The 23,579-nt window shown below is 47.7% G+C and overlaps 1 protein-coding gene across 1 annotated transcript in view; it reads left to right on the top strand.

Annotated features, from left to right (window-relative positions):
* LOC309546658 (complement decay-accelerating factor-like) overlaps nucleotides 1–23,579 on the top strand; it is a gene marked incomplete at its 3' end in the record, with an annotated part of 199,029 nt that overhangs the window by 78,083 nt on the left and 97,367 nt on the right. Inside the window, exons 2-4 of the mRNA XM_082246381.1 lie at nucleotides 788–973; nucleotides 16,211–16,406; nucleotides 16,562–16,654. Coding sequence (XP_082102507.1) covers nucleotides 788–973; nucleotides 16,211–16,406; nucleotides 16,562–16,654 — 475 coding nt within the window. The remainder of the gene's footprint in view (nucleotides 1–787; nucleotides 974–16,210; nucleotides 16,407–16,561; nucleotides 16,655–23,579) is intronic.

Here is a 23,579-nt window from a genome sequence, read left to right as displayed (position 1 = left end):
CCTTGACTGACATTTTTGACACTTTTGGGGGTACCAGTGACATTACTGCAGTAATCAGTGCTATACATATGCACTGTTACTGTAAAAATTACACTGGCAGGGAAGGGGTTAACTGTATTGGAGAGGGAGGGGTCAAGTGTGTCCTAGGGGCGTGATTCTAACTGTGATGGGACATGTCTCCTATTGTAAAAACAGAGATCAACGGTTCTACATAGTAGAACCGTCTGATCTCCATTTTTACACAGGGGAGAATGACAGGCGGCTTGTTTACATAAGCCGTCCGCCTTTCTCCCGCTCTACCGACGATCGTAGTGTGACCGGCGGACATCGGGTCCGCCGGTCACACGCCCGGACTCCTCTGTGAACGAGCCGAGGCGGGCGCACGCCTCACTGGGCGCGCGCTCGCCCGCTATTGGCTCAAAACCCGGTGACAGGCTAGCGACGTAGATCTACGTCACTCTGCCTGGCCGGGGCTGACTGCCGCAGTAAATATACTGTGCGCAGTCGGCAACCGGTTAAGTGAATGAGGCTGCGCCATAACCGCATACTAAATGCTTGACAGGTGTTTGTGTCACAGTATTTTAATAGAAAACCATCCTTTGGTTGAAAAAAATAAATAAATCGGACGTTTAGGAGGCAGTAGTATCCCCTCCTGAACACTTGGTTGCTGCTTTACTGCCCTCTGAAAGTGATGCACTGTTATTCCTAAATGATGAAATATTTGGATGAAGCAGTTTTTTTTTTTCCTCTCTTCAGCATACTTATTACATTTTGCATCTATTTGTAGGTGCTTGTGGACCCCCTCCAGTTAAACCAAACACAATGCCCGTTCAGGAGACATCTGGAACCACAGGACAGACCATTGTTTACACATGTGATCGTAATACTGGTTATTATGAAATTCCGGGAAAAAGTACAACTATTACCTGTCAAGCTGACGACTCGTGGACAAATATTGAAGATTTTTGTTCAAGTAAGTGTTCTCCCTAATAATAGTGTAATCCCTACTTTCTTGTATAGCATAATAAATAAACTTGTTTTCTGTCATTAAAAGTTCAGTGTATATCGTAAGGTCTGTTTATAGGTATTTATTTTTATTTAGTATTTTATAAAATTGGGAATAGGTGAGCAATCTGAAGTGTGGTGATGCTGAAATGTTATCACTGAGCAGGCTTTAAGAGGTAACACAAGAAGCTGCAAAGCATAACCAGAAAATATAGGTGTTCTCTACCTGCTGTGGCAGAGGTGGCAACATTTAAAAGAATGACAAATCTTCTGGCAGGTTAAAACGTTTGCACATATACATATTTGTTTGTCTGCCGCTCCCCTTTAAAGTGTATTTATAGTCAAAACTTTATTTTTGCTTTAGATACAGTAAAGCATATTTACAGCTATAGGCTTAGTTCATGTCTGAAATATTTGAAGCGTTTTTCCAGATTGGCTTCAACGTTCGACATGAGGATTCTTAATGATTCCTGTGGTGCCTGTTCATACCTGAGCCTCTTGCTGCTCAAAGCTCTAAAAAGAACACAAGCTTTTTTAGGGCAGAGTTGTGTGTTTTTTAATCCCTATAGACTTGAATGGGAGTGCCTGAAACCCCTATAAAATGCACGTAATGTGTGCTTTCTTTTATGCGTTTTCTTGCCTTTCCTTTTAGTACCTGAAAAGGCTGAAGCTCACTTTGAAGAAGCCCAAGCTCAAGTGTACCCAGTATAAAAGATTTATAAAGGTCAACAGTTTTCACAGTTCTTTACAAAGTAAAGGGAGACCTAACCGGTATAACAAGAGGGTTAGGAGGGCCCAGCTCATGGGAGCTTAAAATCTAAAATGGAGGAGCAAGTGGTACAAAAAGCAATCCCGTAAGGGATGATCTTATGGGGAAAGTAGAAGTACAGATTTTAGGTGGAGTTGGGATAGGCTTCACTGAAGAGAAGAGTTTTCAGGGATCATCTAATGGCTGACAGAGTAGGAGATGACCACACATATTGTAAATTTATACCTGTGCAACTTTTAGTCTGCTACTCATATGATGCATGATGTCAACAACTTTACTCATCCCCTTTGGTACAGAGTTCTCTATTGGTAGGTAGGTTGGGAAAGCATAGTGTGCTTTGTTGTAAAGCTGAACCTAAACTTGTATTTTTGAATCATGTTCAGATTAAATAATTAATTAAACAGGGATTTTCTTTTCACAGGATTGAGAAAATTGAAGTGATGACCTGTTGCAATATTATGCAGGGCACACCAGAGCACCTATATGGTGTGAACAGGGCACATAGAAACCATTGTTTTCTATGTGTCCTTGCATTGGGCCTGTGTTAATTTCACTGATCAACACAGCTCGACGCACCTGGTATGAACGAGCCCTTAGTAAATCAGCCCCAACATGTGAGCAAAACAGTGACACTATTAACAGGCTGAAAATCGATAACTGCGTTTTGCTATTTTTTTTGGATGTATCATGCCTAATTTAAATAATAACCACTTAAGCCCCGGAAGATTTTACCCCCTTCCTGACCAGACCCCTTTTTTCAACTTGGCACTTCGTGAATTTAACTGACAATTGCGCGGTCATGCAATGCTGTACCCAAACTAAATTTACGTCCTTTTTTCCCCACAAACAGAGCTTTCTTTTGGTGGTATTTGATCACCTCTGCGCTTTTTATTTTTTGCGATATTAATAAAAAAAGAGCGAAACTTTTGCGAAAAAATTACATTTTCAACTTTGTCTTTTAAAAAATATCCAATATACTCAATTTATGTCATATTTTTTGGCCAAAATATATTTAGCTACATGCCTTTGACAAAAAAAAATTCAATGAGCGTATTTTTATTGGTTTGCGCAAAAGTTATAGCGTCTACAAACTATGGTGTAAATACTGAAATTTACGCAGCTTTAATTTCTGAGTGCCTATATCATTTCATGAAGTGCTAAAATGGCAGGGCAGTACAAAACCCCCCCAAACTACCATTTTTTGGAAAGTAGACATCCTAAGGAATGTTCTAAGAGGCATGTTGAGCTCATTGAATATTTCATTTTTTTGTCACAGGTGTTTGAAAAATGACTGAAAAAAAAAATTATTTTTTTGTTTTACACAATGTTGTCATTGAAATGATATATTGCTCACACATGCCATGGGTATATGTGTAATTACACCCCAAAATATATTCTGCTGCTTCTTCTGAGTACAGGGATACCACATATGTGAGACTTTTTGGGAGCCTAGCAGTGTACGGGAGCCCGAAAACAAATCACCACCATCAGAATTATGTCGATGGCCATCCAACATCTTTCGAGACCCTGTGTTTGTGTGCCCTACACTGTGTCGTGCTGTACCTTACACTAATACTCCACTAGGGTATGGTAGCGCTCGAAACATTCCCCGATGCAGAGACCAGGTTGGTCAGGACATTTGGGACAATAATAGCGGGTGTCACGCCTTCTACAGACCCGACATCTTCTTTGGGGTCGTCTTTGGGTAGGGGTACTCGGGAGGACATGTGAAAAATGCCTCTCATACAGCCGGCTCACTACATCTGGAAGGGGAAGTTGGGCAGGCATGCCTCCTGGGTACAGGTAGGCAAGGATGATCGCTTCCTGGAATTCCTGGAAGGATCCAGTTCGTCCTGACGCCCTGTATAGGACAAAGGCGTTCAGCATAGCCAATTCGTATAAATAAACAGACACTTTTTTGTACCAGCGTCTGGCTTTACGGGCAACTAAATACGGCGCCAAAAGCTGGTCATTAAGGTCCACCCCTCCCATATTAAGGTTATATTCGTGGACACAGAGGGGTTTCTCCATAACGCCAGTTGCCGTAGGAATTTAGATCGTCGTGTCTAGTGAAGAGAGGACAGAACATAAACATCCCGTATATCCCTCCACTTCACTGCAAGCAATTTGTCCGTTTTTAAGGAGGCTCTCGCCCCCCGACTAAGACGGGAATTTACAAGCCGTTGGGGGAACCCCCGGCGATTAGGTCGCACGGTGCCACATGCATCAATTTGTAAATCAGAAAGATGACTAAATAGTGGCACGCTTGTGTAAAAGTTGTCCACGTACAAATGGTACCCCTTTCCGGATAAGGGTGACACCAAGTCCCAAACTATCTTGCCGCTGCTCCCTATGTAGTCTGGGCAGTTGGGGGGCTCCACACAGCTATCTTTTCCCTCATAGGCCCGGAAACTAACTGTATAGCCTGTGGCCCTGTCACACAGTTTATACAGCTTGACCCCATACTTGGCACGCTTGCTGGGGAGGTACTGTTTCATAGCAAGGCGGCCAGTAAATTTAATCAGGGACTCGTCAACGCAGACAACTTGTTCGGGGGTAAACAAGGCTGCAAACCGCTGATTGAAGTGGTCTATGAGGGGCCGAATTTTGTGGAGCCGATCATATGCAGGGTCTCCCCGAGGATGACAGATTTCATTGTCGCTGAAATGCATAAATTGCAGAATTTGCTCATATCTCGCCCTGGACATGGAGGCAGAGTACATGCGCATATGGTGAAGTGGGCTAGTGGACCAATATAGCCGCAGTTCACTCTGTTTAGTTATGCCCATGTGGAGGGAAAGGCCCAGAAAAATTTTAAAATCGGAAACTGTTATAGGTTTCCAGCCGAATGGTCTGGCAAGGGGCGAATTTGGGTTGGCGGCGATAAATTGTTGTGCGTATAAATTTGATTGATCCACAATAGATCCGTAAAGATCTTCCGTGAAGAACAGCTCAAAAAAGTTCAGGGGCGTAAAACCAGCTGTCTCCACGTGGATTCCAGGTTGGGCAATGAATGGGGGAAGTACTGGCGCTGTAGAATGAGTGGGTTGCCAATTTGGATATGCCAGCGCATCAGGGAGGGCACTATGGGCTCTACAGGCATGTCTTTGAATACGCGGTGGCTGCGGGCCACTACTTGTGCTAGCCACCGCACCAGCTTCAACTGCACTTATGGGACTTGCCACGTCACCAAGTGATACTGCAGTGCTGGGTGTAGTAGGTCCAGGGTGTACTAGGCCGCTGGTGCTTGCCAGGTCACCAGAAAAATGAGCGGCACTAGTAACCACACTCTGCTCCATACGAGCACCCTGCGATTCCTGCATCTCAACAACTCCAGAATGGGGTTGGGTACGCCTGGGTCTAACAGGGACCCATCCGTCATCGGAGCTATCTGTCAGGGAGCCGCTGCTGTCATCAGGTTCTTTTACTGACACCAATTCTGTCATTGTAGCTTCCCCATCGCTATCATCTGACACGGCCAGTATACTATAAGCCTCTTCACCACTGTACCAACGTTTGGTCATTTTGGTAACTAAATTTACCGGTACAGTAGTGCGACTCACAAGTAATAAAAGCACCTGGTTGTTGAGCACTATTTCAAGCGCTACCAAAAAAAACTGCTAATGCTGGCAGGGATCAGACCTGACTCTGCTAACACAGCGGTTTTGTGTGTTGTGTTTTTTTGTAAGTGACAGTAATCTATTGATTACTACACTTGCCTGGGTGAAAGGTTTAAACGCAGGTGCTGGCAGGAATCAGTGCTGATCGTGCAAACACCGCGTTTTGGGAACCCTAAACTATGGGGGCACTAGTATAGTTCTGATCAGATATTGATCTGTTCAAACACTATACTAGTAATAGAAGTGTGTGTGTGTGTGTGTGTGTGTGGTAATCAAGGGGTTATTTCTCTTACGTCCTCCGACAGTCGCCGCCTCATGATATTCGTCACAATGGGGTAATTGACCTTTGCTCCGTAGGAGTAGCTAGGCAACAGAATATGTCAATATTAAAGCTTTTAACATATCCCACCCCCAGGGGGTGGTCCCCTCAGTCAATACCCTCCTACTTCCTGTAACCATACCTCAGTTTCATTGTCTAGCTTTCAGGAGTTAGCTGGCTGTTTCTGTGCTGGGGCATTTTGTCTCAGCCTTTATCTTCTTTTTGATTTTATTTGAGTTTTTTTCTCTCTCTTTACTTAGCTGTTACTTTTGTCAGCATTAGTTAGTTCTTCTGGTGAAGAGGATCGTGCGGGCTGGGTCTCGGGCTGGCCCCCCTGGTCGCAGGTTGTGGGCCAGTGGCTTCCCTGCCTGCCATCGAGCGTTCAGTCAGGTATTTTTCCTGGCATGTGTGAACGACCCATCCCTGTTCGTTGCAGGGATGCTGTGGTGAGGTGGCTACCTCACAGGACGCCATGCGGTTTCGCACCGCAGTTCTACTGCGTCCTGGCTGCGACTCTCCCTGTCCCATGTGCAGTGGCTTGATCGCTTGTGTGGGTTCCCCACGCCATTCAGAAGGTAAGTGTACTCTGTGTGGGGACCTGTCTGTTTAGTGGGTGTCAGTCTGGGACTGTGTAACCCTGCATGTCTGTTCACACTGTTGGGCTCCCTGTCTGGTTTGATGCTGCTGTGGGCTGCAAGGAGGGGGGCTGTTATACACTGTTCTGTGTTACAAACTGTGTGATTCTCTGTGTGACATGCTGTATGTTGTAGGGCATGATGTGGATCATGTTTTGTGCAACATGCGGCGGCTGCTGCTGCGGTCCGCCATTTTATTAATAGCTGCAGGCTTATGAGGGCCATTTCTGTGTGCTGGGAGCGGCGTTTTTGGCACCAATCGCCGCCATTTTGGCGGCGATTGCTCGGGCCACATGTCAGCGCTGCATGCTCTGCCTTTGCAAGTCCCTCACCGGCGGCCATGTTTGTGGAGCCTCCCATAGGCTTTATAGGAGCGGTCTGTGTTACATCGCTTCCTTTCCCTGAGAACAGCGATCGGTGCAGCAGCTTGAGTGGTCTCTCCAGGTTTTATCTTCCTTATTCTTGTATTCCTTGCCTATGTTTTTTGTGATTCTCCCTGTGGGGGTCAGTGTGTGCTGTGTGTGCGGTGGGCTCCGCTCGCCGCGAGCTTAAAGAGGCAGTACTCCTTTTTTTCCTACACACTTTTGGGGGCATGGATTCTCAGAAAAGCAAATTTCCCCCCACTTAGTGGGGGGCCAAGGGACTGCTGCTGCTCCCCCCGCGGGGGGTGATTTGGCTACTGTCGTGGCTTACTTAGCTGCTCAGGTGCAGATGCTTGTGGCTGCTCAATCCACAAAACGGCCCAGAGTTTCAATTTCCTCTGATTCAGAGGGCGATGGTGATGGGGCTGCTATGGCTGGGGTCACCTTATCGGGGGCCCGCTCGTCCCTGGACCTTGTGGGGTCTGAAGTGGAGGGAGAAGTTGAAGGGGTTGATAATTCCCCCCCTGGCTCGTCTGAAGAGCTTGCACTCATGGATGAATTGGTTGCTTCTATCAAACAAACACTGCATTTGCAGGATGAACCATGTCCTCCTGCCGTCCTTGCCTCTTATGGGACGCAGCGGAGACGCAATTCATCGCAGGTTTTTCCTTGCACTGAGGATTTTCAGCACGCTGTTAGGGAACAATGGCGCAATATACGGAAGCTTTTTGCTGTGCCAAGTGGGTTCAAGCTACGTTATCCTTTCACACCCGCTTCTGATGAACGTTGGTGTGTGCCACCTCCGGTGGATCACGCGGTGGCAGTTTTGAATAAATCTACTGCGATTCCGGCGGAGGATACCCCGGTGTTCCGGGATGCCACGGACAGGAGGCTGGAGTCTCTTGCACGCCATACTTACTCGGTTACCGGTTCCATGCTGAAAGCTATTTTTGCTTCACTTATGGCAGCTCAGGCTGTCGCGGATTGGACACGGGTGCTCAGGCGCGTCCTGGTGGCTGACTCTGCCCCTCCGGCGATGTTGGCTATGGTGGATCAAATCCATCGGGGTGTCATGTATTTGTGTGATGCGGACTTAGATATAGTCCCTTTTGGCTGCACGTGTGCACAGCGTGGCGGTGTTGACACGCCGCCTGATTTGGCTGAAATGTTGGTCTGTGGACCAGGCTTCTCACAAAACTTTAGCTAATCTACCCTATACGGGATCTTGCCTTTTTGGCGAACCCTTGGATGCGCTGGTAAAGGGGATCACGGGGGGTAAGAGCACGCTCTTGCCCCAATCCCGCAAGGCTAAGGTTGCTCATGGTACGAAGCATGCTTCTTTAGACCCTCTCAGGGGTCCTTTCGTGCCTTTCGGTCACACTATAAGGGCAAACCCTTCAAAGGTCAAGGCTCCCTAAGGAAGCCGTGGACAGGTAAGCAGAGATCGGGTTTCTCTCCCGGCCGGCGTGCAGATTTTTTCCCTTAAATCTTCAACTGTCTCCGGAGCGTTTGCGGGATCTGCACCTGGCGGTGCGGGACCTGCGGGCTCAGGGAGTGGTGGTTCCGGTGCCTCATCGGGACAGATTTTAGGGGTTCTATTCAGGTCTGTTCAATGTGCCGGGAAAGAGGGCAAGGTACGTCCGATTCTGGACTTAAAAGCTCTGGACCGCTTTGTGCGGGTTCGCGAGTTTCCGCATGGAATCCCTGCGGTCGGTGGTGGCTGTCCTGGTTCCGGGGGAATTTATGGCCTCCATCGATTTGAAGGATGCGTATCTTCACATCCCCATTTTCGAGGGTCACCAGAGGTACCTTCGATTCGCCATTGCGAAGGATCATTGCCAGTTCGTGGCGTTACCCTTTGGTCTCGCTTCGGCTCAGCGGGTGTTCACCAAGGTGCTTGCACCTGTTCTGGCTTTGTTGTGAGCCCAGGGCATCTCTGTCCTGGGGTATCCGGATGACATTCTGGATCGGTCTGCGACCAGTCAGGGTCTGGTGACGGACCTGTCCGTCACAATGCAAACTCTACAGGAGTTTGGTTGGACGATAAACCTTCCAAAATCAACGCTGTGCCTGTCGGTTCGTCTTCCCTACCTGGGAATGATCCTGGACTCGGTCCAGGCGAAGGTCTTCCTACCGGACGATAAGCTCAGGACACTTCAGGAAGAAGTCAGGTCCCTCAGGGACAATCAGTGCTCGTCCTTTCCGGACGTGTATGAGGTGTTTGGGATTGATGGTCTCGGCTTTCGAGGCGATTCCCTTCGCCCAATTTCACACGCAGGGTCTCCAAGCGGAGATCCTGTCCAGGTGTGACGGGCGACTGCAATCTCTGGATCTCCAGATTTCGTTGAGTCATCGTACCAGAAGGGATCTTCTGTGGTGTCTACAGTCCCCGGCGGTGTCGGGGGGGCAAGTCTTTTCGTCCTTTTCTCCTGGACGGTGATCACCACGGATGCCAGCCTGTCGGGCTGGGGTGGTGTTCTGGGCGTTCTGTCCGCCCAGGGAACTTGGTCGGAGGAGGAATCCTCTCTTCCGATCAACATTCTGGAATTGCGAGCGATAAATCTCTGCCTTCGACGTTGGACGGTCAGGCTGCAGGGCCGTCCGGTTCAGGTGCAGACGGACAATGCCACGGCGGTGGCATACATCGACCACCACGGGGGCACCAGGAGTGCCTGAGCGGCTCTGGTGGTGGCCGACATTCTGTCTTGGGCCGAGACGCACGTCCCGGCGATAACGGCGGTTCACATTCCGGGGGTGGAGAACTGGAAGGCGGATTATCTGAGTCGCCAGACTTTGGACCAGGGAGAATGGTCCCTCCACCCGGATGTCTTCCAGATGTTGTGCGCGCAGTGGGGTCTTCCGGAGGTAGACCTGTTCGCGCCTCGTCTGAACAACAAGGTGGAAAGGTTCGTGGCAAGGACGCGCGATCCTCGGGCAGACGCGTCAGATGCGTTGGTAACTCCGTGGCATCAGTGTCGGCTGATGTATGCATTTCCACCGTTTCAACTGCTGTCCAGGTTCCTTCGCAGGTTGACCTCGGAACCGCACACGGTGATTCTAGTGGCACTGGACTGGCCTCGCCGGTCCTGGTACGCAGACCTCGTGAATCTGGCGATCGACGCTCCGTGGCATCTGCCTCTTCGAGAAGCTCTTCTGTCTCAAGGACCGATTTTTTCATCCTGCTTTACAGTCGCTGGCTTTGACGGCCTGGCTGTTGAAACCGAGGTCCTAAAGGATAGGGGTCTATCCCCTGAGGTCATTCCCACTTTGATCAACGCGAGGAAGTCTTCCTCGGGGAAAGTCTACTACCGTACTTGGAAGGTCTATTTTGCCTGGTGTGAGTCCAGGGGGTATCCCCCTCGCTCATACTCGGTGTCTAGGGTGTTGCCTTTCCTTCAAACGGGTGTGGCCCAGCGTTTGGCGTTGGCTACAATCAAGGGCCAGGTTTCTGGGTCCTCGGAAGGGCATGGCGGCGTCGGCATCTGCCATCGCCGAATGGATCAGACAGACCATTGAACAGGCCTATGCTCTGAAGGGGAAATTTCCCCCCATGCCTGTGAAGGCGCACTCTGCCAGATCTCTGAGTACGTCTTGGGCCTGTCATCATCGGACTTCTGTGGCCCAGGTGTGTAAGACGGCGACTTGGTCGTCCGTTCGCACCTTCTCGAAGTTCTACAAGGTGGATGTTCAGGCATCGGCAGATGCTTCCTTTTGGACGCAAGGTTCTTAGTGCGGCGGTACCTTAGGGTCCCTTGTTTTTGGGCCCTTGGCTGTTTGGGATGTCGTTTATCCCTAGGTTATTTGTTTTTTCCTGGGTTGTTGCTCCTGTTGAGCAAGTTTTTTTCATGCTACCCAGCTGGTTTCCTTCCTTTGATAAGGTTCCTTTGTTTCTGCTGTGGAGACTGCGTTGCCTTAGGCGCGGCTGTGTTTCCCACCCCTCATGTTTGTACTGCTTTGGGACGTCCCCATTGTGACGAATATGAAGAGGCGGCGACTGTCGGAGGACGTAAGAGAAAACGGAATTTTTGTAAAATCTTACCTGTAAAATTCCTTTCTCTGAGTCCTCCGACAGTCGCCGCCCCCGCCCCTCTTTTGGGGTTTGGTTATATACTCTACTGCTATTCTACTGAAACTGAGGTATGGTTACAGGAAGTAGGAGGGTATTGACTGAGGGGACCACCCCCTGGGGGTGGGATATGTTAAAAGCTTTAATATTGACATATTCTGTTGCCTAGCTACTCCTACGGAGCAAAGGTCAATTACCCCATTGTGACGAATATGAAGAGGCGGCGACTGTCGGAGGACTCAGAGAAAGGAATTTTACAGGTAAGATTTTACAAAAATTCAGTTTTCTAACTATGCGCCGGGGATCTGTGCTTTTTTAGACTGACACTAACACTAGCTAATGTCACCTGTCACTAATAATAGTGATCAGAAAAAAAAACTGTACACTATAAAAGTGACACTGTGACAGGGCAATAAAGGGGTTAACTGGGGTGATCAGGGGGGGTCAGGGGGTTAAATCTTTATTGGGGGTGGCGGGGACCCTAAACCTTGGGATAGAATCTAACTCGCTAGCGCAACCTCAAGTCACAATCACACTAATACAAAATACAGTAAAAACACAATATTACGTGTGTATTAGTGTGCAATGTGACAGGGGGGAAGGGGTTAACTTTATGTGATCAGGGGGTTAAATCTTTATTGGGAGGGGGTGGCGGGTATCCTAAGGATAAAAGGAACGACCACAAGCGCTAAACCTGGTCACAAGTCACACTTATACGGGTATATAGAAAATGCTATATACTGTATACAGTGTGTGTTGTGACAGGGGGTGTAGGGGGGATCAGGGGGTTAAATCTTTATTGGGGGGTTGGCGGGGACCCTAAACCTCCTTGGGACAGAAACTAACTTGCTAGCGCTAATTCAGGTCACAAACACACTAATACAAAATATAGAAAAACAGTATATTACGTTTGTATTAGGGTGCAATGTGACAGGGGGGGAAGGGGTTAACTGGGGGTGATCAGGGGGTTAAATCTTTTTTGGGGGGTGGCGGGTATTTTAAGTGAAAAAGGGGGGGTCGCAAGCGCTACACCTGGTCACAAATCACACTTATTCAGGTATATAGGAGAATGCTATATACTGTATACATTGTTTGTTGTGTCAGGGGGTGTAGGGGTGATCAGGGGGGGATCAGGGGGTTAAATCTTTATTGGGGGGGTGGCAGAGACCCTAAACCTCCTTTGGGACAGAAACGAAGTCGCTAGCGCTAAGTCAAGTCACAATCGCACAAATACAAAATGCAAAAACACAGTATATTACCTTTGTATTAGTGTGCAATGTGACAGGGGGGAAGGGGTTAACTGGGGGGATCAGGGGGTTAAATCTTTTTTGGGGGGTGGGGGTATTTTAGGTGAAAAAGGGGGGGGTTGCAAGCGCTACACCTGGTCACAAATCACACTTATATAGGTATATAGGAAAATGCTATATGCTGTATACAGTGTGTGTGTTGTGACAGGGGGTGTAGGGGTTAACTGGGGGGGCAATCGGGGGTTAAATGTGCCTATCTAAAGCCCCATACACACACGCAGATCGTCGTCATACAAACGTCGGCGGACGAAAGATCTGCCGATTGTATGCGTGTTAGTATGGTGCCTCCGACAGCTGTCTGCACACAATCCGCGGACAAGAGTCTTTCTTGCAAACATGAAAATTTTTGTCTGCGGACACCAGAACGGACAATTGTTTGCCTGTCAGTACAGAAATCAGCCGACAGAACGCAGATTTGCAAGACTGGGCATGCTCAGAAAATAAAAAACACAGGGAAAGTTAACCATTACATGACATCACTTCTGCAGTCAGCTGAAGTCTGCGGACAAAATTCTTGTGCTGTCCTTGTGCTGTCTTTGCACTTTTCAACAGACACCGACATCCCGGGGAGAAAAGACGAACATTTGTATGACGACGATCTGCGTGTGTGTATGGGGCTTAAGTGTACAAGTGTGTGGTTGTGCAGTTACTCACAGTTAGATGTGCTCTCCTCTCACGCTGGATCCAAAAAGGATCATGGGACTGGAGGACACATCTTTTCTGAGCCTGTGTTTACATTTCACAGGCTCAGCACAGGATCTGATTGGGCAGGACCGATCAACAGGTCCAGGCCAAAAATGATTGGCCTGGACCTGATGACTGATCAGTTCTGAACCCAATCAAGCCATCGCGGGACCTCGGGAGCGCGCGCGCCAGATCGGCGATGGCTAGTGACGTACCGATATGTCACTTTGCCTGGCCGGGGCTGACCGCTGCAGTATATGTACTTGTGGCGGTCGGCAAGTGGTTAAAACCAGGATCTGTTGGAATTATATCAGAGTTTTTTTTTTTCTTGGTATTGTAAATCTAATCTCATAGGATTGAGTACAGTTTGAACATGTGACCGAAGGAACATTTGAAAATCCTACCAAAATGAAATAATTGTATAATTAGAAAAGGCAAGTTTAACCGCTTCCATACCGGGCCAATTCCTGCATTCCTCTTCTACATGTAAAAATCATTATTATTGTGCTAGAAAATTACTCAGAACCCCCAAACATTATATATATATATACATATATATATATGTGTGTGTGTGTGTGTGTGTGTGTGTGTGTGTGTGTGTGCATATATATATATATATATATATATATATAAAATATATATAAATTTTTTTTTTTTTTTTTTTTTTAGCAGTCAATGTAATTTTCTTTTGGAAAAAAAAAAAAAAAACCCTTTCATGAATTGGAAAAAAAAAAAACAATAAAGTCGCCCGATTTTTTTATGTAATGTGAAAGATGATGTTACGCCGAGTAAATAGATACCTAATATGTCATGCATAAAAATTGTGCACGCTCGTGGAATGGTGCCAAACTTTGGTACTAAAAAATCTCCTTAGGTTTTGCTTTCAAATTGTTTATAGGTTACCAGTTTAGAGTTACAGAGGAGGTCTTGCACTAGAATTATTGCTCTCACCCTAGTGTTCGCGGTAATATCCTCACATGTGTGGTTTAAATGCCGTTTACATATGCGGACACATCCTATGTATGCATTCGCTTCTGCGTGCAAGCACAAGGGGACTGGGCCCTTTTTTTTTTTTTATATATACCACTTTTATTCCTTTCTTATATAGGAATCGGACATGGCAACTCCCCTTTTTGGAGAGATCTGGGGTTTATAATACCCCACATCTCTCTTAGCTGAAAAGCCTGAGATTAAAAAAAAAAAAAAAAGATCTCAAGCCTTTCCAGCTGAACACATGGCAGTGTTTACAACTGCCAGGGCTGGACGTGACATCCATAAGGTTGCGCCACAGCCTCGGTAAGTCATAGACCTGACTGGGGACCATTTGGTCCTCGGTCAGCTCTATGGTAAACTTCCACTGTTGGCAGATTCGTTCTCCCAAAGGCTGATTGCACGAGCGAGCTGGTAGAAGCACCGGAGGGTGGCGGGAGTTGGGGGGGCAGGGGGGAATGTCCCCTGCCGCTGCTTGTAAAAACAATCAAGTGGTTAAAGAGCTGGTATGATTGTTTTTACTGTGCAGGGAATCACTGGCAGAAAAAAGATACCCAAATGATGCCTGTAGCTGCTAGCATCATTCAGATATTTCCACTGAAATCCTCAGCGGTATGGAAGTGGTTAAAAAAACAAGAGGGTAATAATGCAATCAAAAACAATAAGAAAGAGGACTTACTGCTAAATATGACTGTTATTCCCCATTCACACGTTTTCCTGCTTATTTCTTTACGCCTGACTACACTCCTCAACATCCAGAATCCCCTTGCTTTCTAATGGCCCCGTTTAACACTTGTACTCTGTCAGCCTATGCTCAACACTCAGAAAAGTATATGAGATTTCTTTTAGCGTATTGAGGTATTTTTGGTCCATAGACTTCATTGGCAGCCTCTATAAACAGGTGTTATAGTTACATAGTAGTTGAGGTTGAATAAAGACAATATTCCATCCAATTCAACCTGTGTAGGTATATGTGGATGTATTCTTTTCCCAAACCTCTGAATGTTTTGATCTTGGAGATGTATGTCCGAGAGTCTTTTAAAACGTGTGGTCTAAGCCTGCAGACCTTATTTTGTAAATTAATCGTTTGTGGGGGACTATATCGAATGCCTTAGCAAAATCCAGATACACCACATCCACAGGTCTCCCCCTATCTAGCTCACAGCTCACCTCCTCGTAGAATGTTAACAGATTGGTCTGACAAGAACTTCCTTTTGAAAACCCGGGCTAATTACTGCTGATGATACTGTTGACTTTAGCAAATTCTTGGATATAGTCCCTTATCATCCCTTCTAGTAATTTACATACTATTGACGTCAGGCTGACCGGCCTATAATTGCCCGGGATATGCCTCTGCCCTTTTTTGAATATTGGTATCATGTTAGCTTTTCTGCAGTCACCTGGTACATTTTCTGTCAAAATACTATCTGCAAAGATCAGAAACAGTGGTCTAGATAAAACCTTACTGAGTTCTTTGAGTACTCTCGGATGCACGGTCCTGCTGATTTATTTGTGTTAATGTTCTCAAGCCTTTTCATGATTTCACCCTCCATGGCGGCAAGTCCTGTGAAGTACTGCTAACCATATAGTCATGGTCAGTATACCCCTCCTTTTCCTGTGTAAAGACTGAGGAGAAGAAAGCATTTAACACAGTCGCCTTCTCTGTGTCCTCTGCAACCATCCTCCCATCATTGTTAATTATGTGTGCAACATGCTCTGACCTCGTTTTTTTGCTGTTGATATATTTAAAGAATTTCTTAGGGTTCCTTTTACTTACCCCTGCTATATGTCTCTGAAAGTCGATTTTAGCCTTCTTGATTTCGTATTTACATTTCTTATTCGATTCCTTGTATTGGTGTAAGCCGATAAAGACCCTCCGATATATATCTCTTAAAGGCCAATTTTTTTTTCCCTAATACGTTTTTTTTACATTATGGTTTAGCCACCCTGGTTTGACCTTGGCTCTTCTAAATTTGTTTCCCATAGGAATGCACTGTGAGATGCTTTTGTTTTAATATGTTCCTAAAGCATTTCGAATTTTCCTCCGTGGTCAGTGTTCCTAGGGTTTGGTCCCAGTTTATTTTCTCTATCATTGAGCAAAGTTTTGGAAAGTTTGCCCTTCTGAAGTTTAGGGTTCTTATATTCCCCTGATGCCTTGCTATCTTGTAATTTACGTTACATATTATGCATATTTTTGTGCATTTTTTTATGCCTGAAGAACTCCTCTCCTCCTATAGAACTGCTCTCCTCACATTGCCCAGCCCAGGAAATAAACTCTTGAGCTTTGATACACATGCAAAAACTGCTTGTAAAACTCCTGTAAATTGACTGAATAAAATCTTGGAAATCCACCAGGAATACGCTCCCATTACACTCTCTACTCAGGTATGAATACAGGCTAATAGTTGAACAAGTGGTTAGTGTCTCATGTCATCTGTTTGTCTTTTGTTTAGGAGCTTGTGGTCTCCCGGATCGAATCCAGTATGCAGAGCCTAAACCAAGTGTTCTTAATCAGAATATCTTTCTTCCGAATGCAACAGTGTCCTATGTTTGTAGGCCAGGCTATATACGGGTTCCTGGCAAAAAGATGTCATTAACCTGCTTAGAGGACTATACTTGGTCTATTCCTGAAGTATTCTGTAAGCGTAAGTATATCTTTTTCTTATATGCTTTTCTGCTTTGTAAAAATGCCATGAACAGCTAGCAAAATACTCTTTTAATTGCAGTATTCTGACTGAACAGTTGGACAATATTCATTGATTTTCACAGTAGTGTTTGAATTTATATATTTTTCTGGCAGGCAGATCATGTGGAAATCCTGGAGAAGTGGAAAATGGAGAAATGGAGGCTACAGACTTCTTATTTGGATCTAGAGTGATCTATACATGTAATGAAGGGTAAGTCTTAAAACTGATTTGTTATTAATAGGAACACTTTAGAAATGCTCTCAAAAAATGTTTTTTTCAGAACACTTGATTGGCTGTAGCTGCTTTGCTTTATACTTTTTTTTTTGCGGCCAGTTTCAAAGGGCCCTTTCATATGTGAAGTCTGAATGCCCATTGTTTAATAAAATAAAAAAAAAAAATAGACAGTAAGAGTCGGTTCACACTAAGGCGACACGACTCTGTACTACTTCGGGGGCGACTTGTGCATTGCCATGCACCACGGCTTCGGAGCGACTTGCAGGGACTTCACATAATGGAAGTCTATGCTAGTCGCTCTGAGGTCGCCCCGAAGTAGTACAGGACCCTTTTTCTAGGTCGGAGCGACTTGTGTCGCTCCTATTAGAACGGGTCCTGTAACGGTCAATGGACCGTGAGGGAGCGCGACTTGTCAGGCTGACAAGTCTCCTGACAAGTCGCGCTAGTGTGGACAGAGTCTAATACATCCCTGTGGGTGGGTGGATATGATACTTTCTGCCTATATCTGTGCATCTCTGGGTTCGTCTTAGGCCATTTGGAAATTTTACATATATATATTTTATATAGGTTAAGAGAATACACTGGTACCTGGTGGATTTTATATGGAAGGGTCATAGTGCATGATTTCATGTGGGTGTATATGATTTTATGTTTTCAATATGCTTCTTTCTGAGTGATGCAACTCAGGAGGAGAGGAGAAGTTGAAAAGAGAGGATGGTGCTATTTAACCTCAATAGAAGGGGAAGGGGATAGAAGGGGGGAAAAAGCATTTATGACCTTTTTGTAATATACAGGTCATTTACTCTACGTTCACACACATAGGTTTTTTTAGTTGATGTTTGCAGAAACGCACTACAGTCCATTTTACATGGTTTCTTGTGGTACACGTTCACATCTCTGGTTTTGCAGCTGGTGCGTTTTTGGAAAGGTTGGGGTTTTTTTTCACCTGCGTTTTGCATGTAATAGACTGTAATAGAGCCGCACCAGAAATGCAAGTGTTGTGTTGTGAGGTAAATTTAGACGCGTTTTGTGTGTTTTTTTTCTCTTTAAAATCACTTTATATAGCTGGTTGCTAAGGTGTGGGCCGGGAAGCAGACCGCTGTGTCCTAAACCATTGATTTATCAGCTGTCAACAGGGTTCCCGCTGACGAATGTAAAAAAAGAATTGCGGGCAAAACCCCACCCCCCCTCCTGAACCATACCAAGGGGACCCCTGGATCCCTCCCCCCCCCCCCATGTGAATGAGTCTCCCTCCACCGATGTCTTCTCCTTCCTCCGATGTATTCTCCCTCCACCGCTGCCAACCCGCTAAAAATAAAAAAATAAAATTGGTCCTCCTAACGCTGGTTACCTCCGTTGTGTCAGCCCTGGTGTCTGCAAGTTCTTATATAGCCATGGGGCATGCCTATCTGGGGACCTCACCCAGAAAGCATTGTCTCTTGCCCCCGCCCCAAAGCAGCGTGCTCGCTCACTTGTCTCCTCCCTTTCCTGACCTGCCAGGCTGTATGCTTTAGTAAGGGTCTGGTATGGATTTTGGGGGGGAACCCCACGCCTAAAATCTTGGCGTAGGGGCTTCAACTGCGGGTCCTGTATGAATCTGGGGGGGGGGGGGGGTGTTTCTCAATTTATTTATTTACTTTCTTTATCGTTTACCGACAGACGCAGCTCCATCTAGTCAGAGACTATAGGGTTATGCTCCTCGTATCTGGAATAGGCACTAGGCAGGAAAAATGCTTAACCACACCTATGGGGGCTGCTCCTGCAGGCTATCATCAAACAGTTTGTTTATGCATAGTTTAAGGAACGGGACCTAGCTTCCTGCTGGGACTTCGGTCTTAGCTATTATGGTGAACAGTGGTTGGCTTTGGGCACAATCAAAGGCCAAGGGTTGTTTTTTTTTATATATATTTCCAACGCCCATTAGCTACGCGTGCTTTGATTCATACTTTTATACAGGGAGTGCACCATATTGCTCCTCCGAGAAGGTCCCCACTACCTCCATGGACCTCAATCTGGTATTATCTGTTCTTCAAAAGTCTCCTTTAGAGAACATTCGGGAGATTTCTCTGCTTTCATTGTCCCAGAAGGTTGCCTTCTTTGTGGCTATCACTTCCGCTCGTAGAGTATCTGAACTGGCGGCGTTCTCCTGCCGCTCACCTTATCTGGTGATACACAGAGGTTATCAGTCGTTTCTTCCTAAGGTTGTTTCTGATTTTCATCTGAATGAAACATGCCTGAAAAACGCTTCAAGCGCAGCCCGCACAGATGTGAACCTAGACTTAACCACTTTAAGACCAGGCTTTTTCTGGCACTTTTTGTTTACAAGTTTAAATCAGAATTTCTCTTGCGTCCTCTGACAGTCGCCGCCCACTCATACAGTCTTCACCAATGGGTATTGACCTCTTATCCATAGGAGCAAGCTAGGCATAAGACTTGTTAAAAACAAAGTCATCTACATAGACACACCTATGGGAGCTGTCCCACTGGTCCAATACCCCCCTGCTATCAGCCATCCCAACTCAGTTTGTCTTCTGCCTAGTTAGGAGTGAGATAAGCTGTGCTGGGGCTACAGTCTCAGCCCTTTTCTTCTGATTTATGATTTTATTTCTTAAAATGTGTTTTTCTTTGTACTACTAGCTGTTTATTTTACCAGCGTTTAGTTAGTCACTTCTTCAAGATAATGACAGTGTAGCGGAGCTGGGAGTCGCACTGGTCGTCCTGGTATCCCAGGACAGAGGGCCTTATGGAATCCCAGCCCGCCATAGAGCGTTTAGCAGGCATGTGTTCGCCCCGGACTCGCAAACGACCCATCCCTGTCCTCAGGGATGCAAGCCTGCGAGGTGGCTACCTCGCCTGGATGTCCCCCCACGGTTCCCGTGCTCTGCTGGCGTCCTGCGTTTTTGGCTGACAGGACCCCCCCCATCTGAGGGAGGTTTCCCGTCGATGAGAGGCACCCCACGCTATCGGGTACGGTAAGTACACTCTGTGTGGGGCCTCTGTCTGGGGCTGGCAGTCCTGGGTGTCTGTGTTATCCCCTCATGTCTGTGCGTTTTTGGGCTCCCTGATCCCGGTCCCTGCGGGGCTCTCTCACAGCTGTTATGCTATGTGGGTTTTGTGGGGGTCCCTCTCCTATGTCACTTGTGGTGTTTTGGGCGTGCAGGCACGTGCGGCGACCGCTGCGGGGTTAAAAACCGCTGGTCCGCCATTTTAGGTGTGGGCAGCATGCTGGCTTTACTGTGGGCGCTTATACAGCAGTGTATGTAGTGTGTTTTGGCGCCTTGCGGCGCCATCTTGTGTGTGGCAATGTGTTCTTTTCAGAGCACATGGCGGCCATTTTCCCGGAGCCTCCCATTACTTTCTATGGGCAACCATTTTTCCTTGGCCTGAAGTCATAGTTCAGTCTCTGGTGGGGACATCACTTCCTTTTTCTGTACAGAGGAGATTGCCTGCATGTGGTAACACTTGTGGGGTTTGTCTGCTGTCCTTTTTTGTGGGGAATACTTCCAGCTGTCAGCTTATTGCTACTTAGGGGTCTGCTTGCTCAGTCCTTTATAGCGGTGCACTGCGGGGGATCGTGGTGCGCTTAAAGGGTCAGTACCTTTTTTTAAAAAAAAAAATAAAGTTTTTTCCATGGAGTCCCAGGACAGCAAATTTCCCCCAGCCTTGGTGGATGATTCAGGGTCCTCTGAATCTTCTGCTCTGACTACTCTGACTGCTGCACTTGCGACTTTAGCGTCCAAAGTGGATCTTTTGATGACTGAACGGGACAATAGAAAAAGGTCTAGGCTCTCTTTTTCTTCTGAGTCTGACATGGTTGCCGTAGGTAGCGTGCCCCTTGAGGGGTCTCGTCTTCCCAGTCTGAAGGGAAGGCGGAGGTTGCGGGGGTGGATGATTTCCCCCCCCGGGACGGCTGGAGACCGTGCAGCTATGGATGCGCTGCTCCTTGCCACTAAGGGAACACTACATTTAGAGGATGAGCCCACTCCTCCGGGAATAGTGTTCTCTTTCGGTACCCACAGATCCCGTAAGGCGGTGCAGGTATTTCCTTGCACCGCTGAGTTTCACGCCACTGTGAATGAACAATGGCGCAACTTGAAACGCACATTTGTGGTGCAGAGAAGGTTTCAACTCCTTTACCCCTTTGCGTCTCCGAATCTGTTCACTGTGCCCAGAAAGGAGGGCAAGGTGCGTCCGATTCTGGACTTAAAAGCTCTGAACCGCTTTGTGCGCGTTCAAAAATTCTGCATGGAATCGCTCCGCTCGGTGGTGGCCTCCCTGAGTCTAGGAGATTTCCTGGCCTCTATTGACCTGAAGGATGCGTATTTACACATCCCCATATTCGAGGGTCATCAGAGGAACACTATCAGTTCGTGGTGTTACCTTTCGGTCTCGCTTTGGCTCCAAGGGTGTTTACCAAAGTGCTGGCTCCTGTTCTGGGCCTGTTACGGGCCCAGGGCATTGCGGTCTTGGGATATCTGGACGATCACCTGTTAAGAGCGAGTGCCAGTCAGAGCCTGCTGCGTGATCTGTCCACTACAGTTCAGACGCTCCAGGAGTTCGGATGGACCATCAACGTTCAGAAGTCGACCTTGTCCCCTTCGGTTCGTCTCCCTTACCTGGGAATGGTCTTGGACTCTGCCCAAGCAAAGGTATTTCTGTCGGAGGTCAAGCTCCGGACCCTGCAGAACGAGGTCAGGTCCCTAAGGGACAAGCAATCCTCGTCACTCAGGACCTGTATGCGGTCCCTGGGGTTGATGGTGTCGGCCTTCGAGGCGATACCATTTGCACAGTTTCACATGCGGTCTCTCCAAGCGGAGATACTGGCCAGATGGGACAGGCTTCCTCAGTCATTGGACCTGAGGGTGTCTCTGAGTCTCCAAACCAGATTGGATCTTCTGTGGTGGCTCCAGTCCCCGGCCGTGGCGGAGGGAAAATCCTTCCGGCCGTTACTGTGGACAGTGATTACCACGGATGCCAGCCTGTGGGGCTGGGGTGAAGTCCTGGGCAACCTGTCTGCCCAGGGCACTTGGTCGGTGGAGGAATCGTCCTTACCGATAAACATCTTGGAATTGAGAGCGATCAGGCTGTGCCTGCTCCGTTGGTCGGATCGTCTTCAGGGCTGCCCTGTACGGGTGCAGACGGACAATGCCACTGCGGTGGCTTACATCAATCACCAAGGGGGCACCAGGAGTGCCCGGGCGGCCCAGGAGGGGACCAGTATTCTGTCTTGGGCCGAGACTCACGTCCCGGTGATTTCGGCAGTTCACATTCCGGGTGTGGAGAACTGGCAGGCCGATTATCTGAGCCGCCAAACCCTGGACCAGGGGGGATGGTCCCTACACCCGGAGGTGTTTCAAATGCTGTGTGTGAAATGGGGATCCCCGGATGTGGATCTGTTCGCGTCCCAGCTAAACAACAAGGTGGGAAGGTTTGTGGCAAGAACGCGCGATCCTCTGGCAGACGCCTCGGATGCGCTGGTGGTGCCTTGGCAACGGTATCGTCTGATATATGCCTTTCCCCCGATTCAGTTGTTGTCCAGGTTCCTGCGCAGGTTGGTCTCGGAACCAAAGTTGGTGACTCTGGTGGCCCCGGACTGGCCACGCCGGTCCTGGTACGCGGACATCGAGCCTCCGTGGCGGCTACCGTTACGAGACAATCTACTTTCTCAGGGACCCATCTTCCATCCTGCTTTACAGTCGCTGGCTTTAATGGCATGGCTGTTGAAAGCCAGGTCCTGAGAGACAGGGGTCTCTCATCTGAGGTCATTCCTACTTTGCTTAAGGCTAGGAAAGCCTCGTCCGGTAAGATCTATTACCGTACCTGGAAGGCTTATTTTGCCTGGTGTGAAACCAGGGGCTTCTCTCCTCGTTCTTACTCGGTGGCGAGGGTGTTAGCCTTCCTACAAACTGGTGTGGACCAGCGTCTGGCCTTGGCCACGATTAAGGGCCAGTTGTCTGCACTGGCGGTCCTTTTTCAGCGCCCAGTGGCGTCTTAACTCTTTGATCTGCATCTTTTATTCAAGGTGTTTTTTTTTTGTTTTTTTTTTTTTTTTTAAAGCCCGTAGCGTGTGAAACACACTCAAAAGACTTCACCCGGTGCATAAAAAAGTGCACACACACAAACGTGAGGAACACAAAAAGTGCACAGGGTGTGCAAACAAATGGTCTTCCCTCCGAAGAGGTAGGACCCGAACCTCGATCCCCTGGGGCGCAAGACTCCTGACAGGGATTTAAGGTACTCATGGTCTGTCTGGCCGAAACCAGACTGACCCCGTTCTTCAGGGGGACTGCCGAAACAGCCCCCACCGAGTACTAAGTGGGGCTCCCCCGAAGGGAGACCCCATGAGAGAGGGCGGACCAAGCCAAAAGGCCATATCCACCCCCTCCCAAGACTCAAGGTAGGGCCCGAGGACCCACACCCTACAAGTCGTGCAAGTGAAAAAAGGTGATAGAAAGTGACAAACTACAAAGAAAAAGCACACACAAACAAAAAGGTGGGGGAGGGGAAGTGGAGAGGTGAATTAGTGCCCTTGTGAAAATACAAGGGCAGGCCTTCCGGCCGGAATAAAAATTCCTCTGGTCGAAGCCAAAAGGCCTTGCCCAAGAGGCAGGTCCTTAAAAAAGTGTGCGTAGGTGCAGTGACCATGGTGCCGAAAAACTCAAGGCGAGCTGCCCCTCACCAGTGAGAATTAAGGCACCCCTGGGCTGCCACCCCAGGGGCACATACACTACGGGCTTTCTCTACCCCGGCCCTAAGGCCAGACCGAGTGTAGCCCTTACCTACCAGGAGGTTTGGAACGTGGACAGCTTAGAGAGAGCCTGCCTTCAACTGGGGACAAGCCTTTTGCAAGGCCAGATTCAACCCAGGAGGAAAGGCCCTCCCACCGCCATCCCAATTCCTC

The sequence above is a fragment of the Pelophylax lessonae genome (assembly GCF_965119305.1).
Source record: "Pelophylax lessonae genome assembly, chromosome: 2".
NCBI classification, from domain to species: Eukaryota; Metazoa; Chordata; class Amphibia; order Anura; family Ranidae; genus Pelophylax; species Pelophylax lessonae.
Note: the sequence above shows the minus strand (reverse complement) of the source record. Positions and strands in the feature narration are given on the sequence as shown.